The sequence below is a fragment of the Oncorhynchus masou genome, chromosome 23, assembly GCF_036934945.1.
Source record: "Oncorhynchus masou masou isolate Uvic2021 chromosome 23, UVic_Omas_1.1, whole genome shotgun sequence".
In the NCBI taxonomy this organism is placed as follows: Eukaryota; Metazoa; Chordata; class Actinopteri; order Salmoniformes; family Salmonidae; genus Oncorhynchus; species Oncorhynchus masou.
Window position 1 is genome coordinate 48,465,486 of NC_088234.1, and position 10,482 is coordinate 48,475,967.

Here is a 10,482-nt window from a genome sequence, read left to right on the forward strand (position 1 = left end):
GCTAGCTAAATATAGATGACATCAACACCTGTCGCTCAATGCTCAAAAAGGCGAGGGGGCAAGATCAAATTGTATTTACTGATTAAAATGGCAATTGCATTATCCAGTTAAGGAGGCTTTAATGTGGAATCAAGTACAAAACGAATAAATGCCCTATTTTGTGGAGTTTCAAAATAGCCTACCTGAGAGATGAAGTCAATAGCACTTGTCTCCCGGGGGACTTCAATTTGGTGTTTGCTTAATGCGGGGGGGATGGCGGACACATATCATTCTGCGCTTCTCGCGGTCGGACGGTCTTGACAGCCTTGCCATGGAGAGAGAATTTGGCATCACGTTCCAATAGCTCTTCAGAGACTGCAAGATGTCGTTGGCATTGGGTAAAACACGAAGTTCAATAGAGAATTCCAAAAACTGTACTTCAAAGCTATGGAAGCTGTTTCCTCACGTTTTTCTCATACTTTCACTCGTCGGATATGCCGCCTTGGGAGCGGTGCTTTTCTGGTGCATTGAGGGAGGGAGTGTGTACAAAACAGAAGGGGAATATCATGAGTTTTTGGGTAAACTGTTGCGCACAATTCAAAATTATCCAGGTAAGGTAAATCAATCAATCAAATGTATTTATAAAGCCCTTTTTACATCAGCCGATGTCACGAAGTGCTATACAGAAACTCAGCCTAAAAAGGCCAGAAAGCTAAATCGATGTTAATTATTATTATTATTGTTATAACTTGTTATACTATAGGGCTACAGTCTTTATATATGGGGTGAAAATAGGATTTTTACATGACACTTTTTTTATGTCTTGTAAAATGTGTTCAAAAATGTTTACGATTAACTTCATTCAAATAACTGCCTTTTATTTACAGGTAATTTGTCCAGCAATTCTTCTCAAGAACAACATTTGGTGAAAGAACTAGAGAAAGAAATCAACGGGGGGTTCAAGTCCATATGGCTTCAACGTCCAGAGCGATGGACATTCTATCCATCCCTGTTCTTCTGTTGTACTGTATTCACAACCGTGGGTAAGTCATCTAAATTACCAACTTTTAAGTTAAGTTTCGTCTTAAGGTTAAAAGACATACAAAACAAACACAAAATAGGCCTAATTAAGACAGCACATTAGGCCTACTGTATACTAAAATATAATTGTGCTGGTGTTGTAGACCATTTGCTAATTTTTTGGGCTCATTTGATTCTCTTTGTAAATGTATAGCCTCATTAGGACAATATAGATAGATACTCTCAATTGTTATGTCTGGTTGTGGATTGTTATGCATGGTCACCACTGATATAGATTGCCTCTAAGCAACAATGGCTTTCCTGTCAAAATGAAGCCCACCTGAAATAAATATCCATGGATTTGGAACACCAGGCATGATGTATTATTAGTACAATGTCATTACTATGTTTGTTTTTTTACAAATAGGACACTGTCTCTCTCATCTCTGTAGTCATTGAAATTTCCACCACATTAAATCATGTTGTTGGCCTCAGGCTTGATGAACTTTGGTCTTAGTGTGCTGTGTGCCATGCTCACTGAGTGAACTGATGTTATCAGGCTGTAAATGAGAGTGGATCCGCTCTCCATCAATCAGCAGTCAACCATGAAACAACGGTTTTGGCCAACAGGGATTGAAAATGTGATATTTTGTGGATTTGTCTATCTGTAATTGCTACCATAGCTGATTTGACTCCTACCATACCTCCCTGATAAATCGTTTGTCATTAAATGGAAATACTGTGGAATACACATTACACATTTGTGCATGTCACATCAGAGCATTTCATGGACAAAGTTATCAGTAGTATTAACAGATCGATGTGTAAACATTTTCCAAAGAAAATCTGGACTGTAGTATGAATTCATATCCATGTAACCCTTATCATTTGTCAAATTAATTGTTAAATCAATGGTTGACATTGATATACTTGTATCTAGTAGCACATGCAATGTCGATATACATAGAGTAGATTACCGCGTTCCCTAAATTAAACCAATTTGGTTTCTTGACCACCTCCCATACAATTATTTTCCAGAGGAAACCATTTTTAATTGAGTTTAAAATGACTGCATTAATGTCAAATAAATTAGCCTTTCCGGGGACAACAGGAACGAGCTATAATGGCAGTATTCAAAACCAAATGAGTTAAATGGCAGAAGACTATGTTAGGGATGTTACTATGTTATTCTTACACTTTATAAAACTTACAGACGTAAAAAAACAGTTGGCTGTGCTCTGCATTCATTCTTGCAAGCACCTTGTGGTTCTCATCTGCAGACAGCTGCTGCACTTTTCATGTGTCAGTCCCTGGTGCAGGTTCACGCTGGGCTCAGACCCTCTCTGATTGCGATGATCACCACCAGGGACAAAACCGCTACTTTGATTGCACCTTAAGATGAAGATGTCATATAAATAATTGAAATCAGAGGCTGTGCCCATAAGATTAATACAGGAGTATTTGTGTCTTAAGATGTGCCTATATACATAATATGAACTGTCAATGATATATGTGATCATTGACTATACAACTACTACCATCTTGAGGGAGTGTGATGACAATGTAATGTATTCCAGTGGTTAAAGTAACAAGATAAGATACTGGTTAGCCTTCTCTTTCAACGCTCCTTTAGTGAAGAACATAGATCATTGACCTGGCCTCACCCCCAGTCTTGACTTCACTCAACAGCCATTTCAAGCCACAGCTTCAGCATTAGTGCCTAGCCGTGATTGCTAATGGACCATTCCCATCAACTGCATTTGCAGACAGTTTTTCACACATGCATATTATGTAGTTCTTGTTCAGCATTGTTCTGAATCTCGAAACCTTTAGTGTATCAAATCAAAAATGTATTTGCAACATGCTTCGTAAACAACAGATGTGGACTAACAGTGAAATGCTTACTTACGGTCCCTTCCCAACAATGCAGAGAGAAAGAAAATAGAGAAATAATGAAAATTAAAACTGTAATAATAGAGAATTTTAACTCTGCAATAATACTATAGATACACAATGAGCAACGATAACTTGGCTATATACATGGGTCGATGTGCAGGGGTACGAGGTAATTGAGGTACATGTAGATACAGGATGTGCATATAACAACCCCTCTTTTACGCTACTGCTACTCTCTGTTCATCATACAGTATATGTATAGTCACATTAACCATATCTACATGTACATACTATCTCAATCAGCCTGACTAACCGGTGTCTGGATGTAGCATTGCTACTTTTATAGCCTCGCTACTGTATATAGCCTGTCTTTTTACTGTTGTTTTATTTTTTTACCTACCTATTGTTCACCTAATACCTTTTTTGATCTATTGGTTTGAGCCTGTAAGTAAGCATTTCACTGTTGTATTCGGAGCACGAGACAAATTAACTTTGATTTGATTTTGATTTAACTAGGAATAAAGGGACAGATAATAAACAGTAACAGCAGCGTATGTGATGAGTCAAAAAGTAGCTATTTGGTTAATTATTTAACTAAATATTTATCAGTCTTATGGCTTGGGGGTAGAAGCTGTTCACGGTCCTGCTGGTTCCAGACTTCGTACATCAGTACCATTTGTCATGTGGTAGCAGAGAGAACAGTCTTTAACTTGGGTAGCTGGAGTCTTTGACAATTTTTAGGGCCATCCTCTATACAGTTGGCAAGCCATATACCATTCAACAGGATGATTTTTTAGTGAGCCATGCTGTATTGAACCAAACATTTACCGATCATATATCGGAAAGTGAAAAGGGAGAGGTTGCTAGATTCCATTTGTTATTTTCTAATATTGTGGGAGTACCTGCAGGGGAAGTTCACAAAGTTTTACATGTAGGCTTCTTTTCACTCTGTCTGTGATGGTAGTTGATCCCCAAGAAATGTTTTTTTCCCTCCATATTTTGTTTCATTACATATACAATTGTCATCACTTGCCATTGACTACAAGGCATTATGCAAATGTTGCTAAAACATGTTGGAAAACACTCAAACACTCCAAACCAAGTAATATTACATCAGAATCCCATTTCGAATGACATCTCTGCACTCTATTTTTTTGTTAATGTTCCACTTTATGTTCATAAAAAACATTAGGAAGTCTGTTAAGGTCTGATATATGATAGCTATCATGGTCCATTTATGTTGGGGTTAATGGCTAATAGCTTGGTCGGCAAACAGGAAGGCCACAAATTACTGAAGAAAGTCCCTCGAAGACCAAAATGCATTTCACATCACCAGAAGCAGATTAGAGGTCTCAAGACGGACTTCTTTCCACATTATTGATAATTATTGCGTTCCAATCTCCAAGATCACCACAATATATCCTTATGTCACTACTAGAAAACCACAATGGATCTCATCTCAACTATTTTTCCTCTTTATCCCTTTGTCGTCAAATTGTAAATGATTGAGCTTGTATGACATATTGTTATTATATATTTGTTGTTAATGCTATGATTTGCGTCTATGGTCACTCTTATGAAGCTTCACTGTTACATCATGAAACCATCATTACCAGGGACACTCTCTCAATAGTCTTGGATATCCCAGACCTTGGAGTATTGTAAACTAGGCAATGGCACAAGGTCTGGGGAGGATGTCCGCTTCTCTCTGACATTTCAAAAGGGAGAAAAAAAATTCAGGGTAGTGTCCTTTTCAGACAGACAACTCTCCCAGCAAATCACAAGTTTGGGTATGCGGGGCTTAAAATGCAGGCGGGAATTGTGCTCATGTTTAGCTCATTGAGGTATAGTAAGAACTGGAGACTGCATCCAAGACCTTTGTTTTCAAGGTTATCTACTCATGTTCACATATGCCAATTTATGGACCGTCTATATCCGGATTGCATCCGGTTTATACCGAACAACATCACATGCTAGTACTCAGTGTGCACAGGAAGCAGCGTGAGCAGCGACGACATCATCACGTAATCCAAAATTATAACGAGCGCGCTGAGAGTCGAGAAGCAAGTTCAGGGAGTGAGTGTTTTAATAAGTAAATTAAACAATAAACACGAAACACAAACAAGACACCAACATGAAAACAGAGTCAATAACACCTGAGGAAAGAACCTCGGGGAGTGACAGATATAGGGAAGATAATCAAGGAGGTGAAGGAGTCCAGGTGATTGTCAAGAGGCGCAGGTGCGCGAGACGAGGGTGACAGGTGTGTGTGATAATCTGCAGCCTGATGACCTGATGACCTAGGCTGGAGAGGGAGCATACGTGACAAAAAATCATGGCAGACTTTGGATGAATGTACAATTTGAATCTCTTCGGCTGTGAAAAAATGTATTGGCCTCAGCGACAATTATTAGAATAATTAAATTGATGTTTTGTGCACAAAGGTGATGACTAAAGTGCCTTATTAGGAATTTTCTAATCTGACTTCTCTATGTAGCCGTGTATGAAAATTGTCTTTCTGGGCCAAGCATCAGTTAAGCTGCAGTACCGAAGCAAAACTGTAGGAGCAGTCGAAGCTGTGCTTCTAGACCGGCACCCTGGTCCCTTGGTTTAACTAGGGCAAAATTCCGCTACGGCACTGAGCAAATTTCAGGTCTGCTGAGCACAAACTTGAACGTTCTGAAAATCCTGTGCAACTTCCAGCGCTCGTTTACTGTGAACACTGAGGCTGTGCCACCTTTAAGTTACAGTTTTAACAGTGGCCAAGTAGGCTACTGTGGCTATTTGATCATAACGTAGACCTACCAGAGTGGACTACCACAAAAAAACAATGGAGAAAATGCATCCTATAACATTTGAGCTGTTCTATCATTCAGCATTCAGTTGAAGCCAATGTGGTGTTCAATGTAGGGCCTACGTTCCATGAGACTTTTGAAGAAAAGCATGCAGGGCTTGACATTCACCTGTTTTATACACTTGTCCTTCAGACAAGTAGGTGACTAAAAATGTTGTTGTGTTGTTTGATGCAAGAAACCACTTTACAAAATAAAATACATTATTATTTCCATACTATTATTACAGTGTCTAGTTTGAGAAACAGACACCTCTCAAGTCCTCAACTGGCAGCTTCATTAAATAGTACCCGCAAAATACCAGGCGACTCTGGGATGCTAGCCTTCTAGGCAGAGTTGCAACGAAAAAGCCATCTCAGACTGGCCAATAAAAATTAAATATTTAGATGGGGGAAAAGAACACAGACACTGGACAGAGGAACTCTGCCTAGAAGGCCAGCATCCCGGAGTCGCCTCTTCACTGTTGACGTTGAGACTGGTGTTTTGCGGGTACTATTTAATGAAGCTGCCAGTTGCGGACTCTCAAACTAGACACTCTAATGTACTTGTCCTCTTGCTCAGTTGTGCACCGGGGCCTCCCACTCCTCTTTCTATTCTGTTTAGAGCCAGTTTGCGCTGTTCTGTGAAGGGAGTAGTACACAGTGTTGTACGAGATCTTCAGTTTCTTGGCTATTTCTGTCATGGAATTGCCTTAAATTCTCAGAACAAGAATAAACTGACGAGTTTCAGAAGAACATTCTTTGTTTCTGGCCATTTTGAGCCTGTAACGAACACACAAATCTGATGCTCCAGATTCTCAACTTGTCTAAAGAAGGCCAGTTTGATTGCTTCTTTAATCAGCATGACAATTTTCAGCTGTGCTAACATAATTGCAAAAGGGTTTTCTAATGATCAATTAGCCTTTTAAAATGATAAACTTGCACTAGCTCACACAACGTGACATTGGAACACAGGAGTGATGGTTGCTGATAATGGGCCTCTGTACGCCTATGTAAATATTCCATTAAAAATCTACCGTTTCCAGCTACAATAGTCATTTACAACATTAACAATGTCTACACTGTATTCCTGATCAATTTGATGTTATTTTAATGGATAGAAAAAGTTTTTTTTTTTCAAAAACAAGGACATTTCTAAGTGACCCCAAACTTTTGAATAGTAGTGTATCTCTGTATGGTCAAAAGACTATACCGCTATACTATATATGGAAATAACTTGTTTTGATATAGACATTGGCATTGAGGGCTTCCGCCATTTAAAAGAAGTCAACTGGGTGGGATTCCTATGGGTTGGGAGTGAACAGCCAATGATCAGAGAGCATTGTCTATTTCAAATTGGGTTGCGTATAGTTCGTAAACCAAAGACTAAGGTAATATCTAGGAGCCAAGACCAAGATTTATACCAGGACATTGGTCCCAAGATTCAGACCCAGACCCAGTGAGTTGAGACCATGACAAGTTACTGTGCTCTGCTATACTGTATCCTACTGTACTGTTCTCTACTGTACTCTACTGCTCTGTGCTCGAGTTTACTCTTCTTGCGTTTCTAACAATTGAAGAAAGGGCCCATGAACTCTTGATCTAGTGGTCTTGGTCTGTAGAGTACAGTACAGTAGGGTAGAGCACAGTAGAGTAGGGTACAGTAGAGTAGGGTACAGTATAGTAGAGCACAGTACAGTCAAGAATAGTAGAGTAGGGTACCGTAGAGTAGGGTACAGTATAGTAGAGCACAGTACAGTCAAGAATAGTAGAGTAGGGTACAGTAGAGTAGGGTACAGTATAGTAGAGCACAGTACAGTCAAGAATGGTAGAGTAGGGTACAGTAGAGTAGGGTACAGTATAGTAGAGCACAGTACAGTCAAGAATAGGAGAGTAGGGTACAGTAGAGTAGGGTACAGTATAGTAGAGCACAGTACGATAGAGTACAGTCGAGAATAGTAGAGTAGGGTACAGTAGAGTACAGTATAGCACAATATAGATGTCTGTTTTAGCCAAATAGATGTCAATGTTTGTCCACTACCCACATCGTGGTCCTCTGTAGTAGAGGTCTGCGGAGAACTGATTTTTTAGTACCATTTCCGCCCCCACAGGTTTTTTTTTGCCAACACTGACCTGCTCCTGCCAGATCTCATCCAGCTACTGCCTGCAGTCCCACAATGTTAAAATTACACATCTTCAAAACCACCATCTTATGCATTATAATGTGCAATGAATGCATGATTTCATAAGACATTTTCTAGTTGGAATTAAGTAATGGTATTAAAACAAACTCCAGTGTAACCCATTTGAAGCAGCCCCGACAAAAGTCACTGCAGACAGAATATTAAAAAAAGAATGAATGAGTTCACCTCGTAAACTTTCCAATTCCAAACGCATCTCAACTCGAACTGTCAGTAAGAGAAAGGTAAGGCAACAAATAGGCTATTGATAGGCTGACTAGTGCCCAATCATAATATCCATTATTTCATTACCTTTAGAAAATTATTAACAACATACTTTCCAGTCAGAACTGCAAACTGATTGCTTTTATAATTCCTTTTAGAATTTATCACAAGTGGCCAAATAAACTCAATCATATCGGAGAATTGTTTTTGCCAACACTTTTTGAAGCAGACGTGCGAGCCGGTTGTGTAACGTGAGCCCCAGTTAGAGACGGGGAAAGGAGAGGGACACATGCAGCCAGAATGAAATGAAATCAATTGTTATTTGTCACATACACATGGTTAGCAGATTTGATTGCGAGTGTAGCAAAATGCTTATGCCAGTGCTGCAATATCTAACAAGTAATATCTAACAATTCCACAACAAATACCTAATAGAATGATTCATGTGATAGATAAATGGTTTTATAACAATTCACAGCGCATTTAAAACAGCGATGCAACCATTATGAAATCATTTAAGGGACAAACTCTTGGAAGAGTATTGGCGGTTCCAAACTTCTTCCACTTAAGAATGATGGAGGCCACTATGTTCTTGGAGACCTTCAATGCTGCTGACATTTTTTAGTACCCTTCCCCAGATCTGTGACTCGACACAATCCTGTCTCGGAGCTCTACGGACAGTTCCTTCGACCTCATGGTCTGGTTTTTGCTCGGACATGCACTGTCAACTGTGGGACCTTATATAGACAGATGTGTGCCTTTCCAAATCATGTCCAATCAATTGAATTTACCACAGGTGGACTCCAATGAAGTTCTAAAAACATCTCAAGGATGATCAATGGAAACGGGATGCACCGAGCTCAATTTCGAGCCTCATTACAAAGGGTCTGAATACTTATGTAAATAAGGTATTTCAGTTTTTTTGCAAACATTTCTAAAAACCTGTTTTTGCTTTGTCATTGTGGGGTATTGTGTGTAGATTGATGAGAGAAAAAATAATTATATCCATTTTAGAATCAGGCTGTAATGTAACAAAAAGTGAAGGGGTCTGAATAATTTCCGAATGCACTGTAGAATTAGACATAATTATTATGGCTCTAAACTTCCTCCCCCCTCCATCCTCACATACTTTGTGCCCCTTATAAAATAATGGGTGTATGATGCCCCTGAATGCCCTTAGAGAGAAGCATCAGCAAATCCAGTATTAGAAATGACCGACAGATGGCAGCAATAGATCTAAAACCATGTTTGACAAACTATATTCTTTCAATCTTCTGCACATATTTTTGTGTGTGTTAGGAGCGGACATTTTTACAGTATAATTTGAGGTTAGACACAAAATCATTGTTGTCGATAAAGAGAATATTTGGATATGAGAGGGAAATAAGTAAGCTACCTACCTGTATGATCCCATACCCTGCTGCTCTTCTTGTCTCAGGTTATGGAGAGATCTATCCGGTGACCCTGCCTGGTAAGGTGGTCTGTATCCTGTATGCCATGGTGGGTATCCCCCTCATGCTCCTGGTTATCACAGATGTGGGAGACCTCCTGGCCATGCTCCTCTCCAGGGCCTACTGCCACCTGCACACTCTTTTCTGCAGGTTGCCCCAATACGGCCGCTGGTCCCCCTCCCATGACACAGAGAAGCCAGGGCATGGGGGCCAGGGGGGCTTCCAGGACGGGACCTATACCTTCAGCCACGAGGTGGTGGTCCGGGAGCCCATGGACATCCGACAGGTCCTCCACAGCCAGCAGTCTGTGAAGCGCAAGTCCATCCAGCTGCGAAACAACACAGAGATCTTCAATCGCATCATTGCCCGGGATAACTTCAACAGGCAGGGCCCACTGGTGCGGAGCCTTTCCTGCCCTGAGCTGGACCGCATGCCCCCCTTGCCCAAGGGCTTTGCCATCTGGGACTTCACAGGCATCGGGGACAATATGGACAAGCTGAACGTGCCACTGCTCCTCATCCTGGTGGTGGTGTTTGCCTACATCCTGTTTGGAGGCCTCATCCTGCCCCTGTGGGAGACAGAGTTCCACACCTTTGACGCCTTCTACTTTTGCTTCATCACCCTCACCACCATCGGCTTTGGTGACATCGTGCCCAACCACCCCAAGTACTTCATGCTCACTTTTGTCTTCATCATCATGGGCATGGCCATCATGTCCATGGCCTTCAAGCTGGGCCAGTCACGCATCGTCAGCTGCTACCGCCAGTGCATGCGCTGCATCAGCGGGGGGATGGTGGAGAGGTTTGACGAGTTGGGGAGCGACTGAGAAAAAGGGTTTCGTCCTCCACCGGGCGGCTCAAGAGTTTTAGGGTTATGAGGCCCTGCCATTGTGGGTCCAAAA

The 10,482-nt window shown here is 40.9% G+C and overlaps 1 protein-coding gene across 1 annotated transcript; it reads left to right on the forward strand.

The window, feature by feature from the left end:
- The first annotated feature begins 346 nt into the window (after positions 1 to 346).
- LOC135510007 (potassium channel subfamily K member 18-like) lies at positions 347 to 10,482 on the forward strand. The gene is made up of 3 exons (XM_064930817.1): positions 347 to 590; positions 867 to 1,022; positions 9,569 to 10,482. The coding sequence occupies exons 1-3, from the start codon at positions 362 to 364 to the stop codon at positions 10,405 to 10,407; spliced, it is 1,224 nt and encodes a 407-aa protein (XP_064786889.1). The 5' UTR covers positions 347 to 361; the 3' UTR covers positions 10,408 to 10,482.

Excerpts from the sequence above, each read along its gene's own strand:
- LOC135510007 (XM_064930817.1), top strand. The coding sequence starts at position 362 with ATGTCGTTGGCATTGGGTAAAACACGAAGTTCAATAGAGAATTCCAAA. Across the intron at positions 591-866 it reads CACAATTCAAAATTATCCAG|GTAATTTGTCCAGCAATTCT; the intron begins GTAAGGTAAATC and ends TTTTATTTACAG. Across the intron at positions 1,023-9,568 it reads TACTGTATTCACAACCGTGG|GTTATGGAGAGATCTATCCG; the intron begins GTAAGTCATCTA and ends TTCTTGTCTCAG.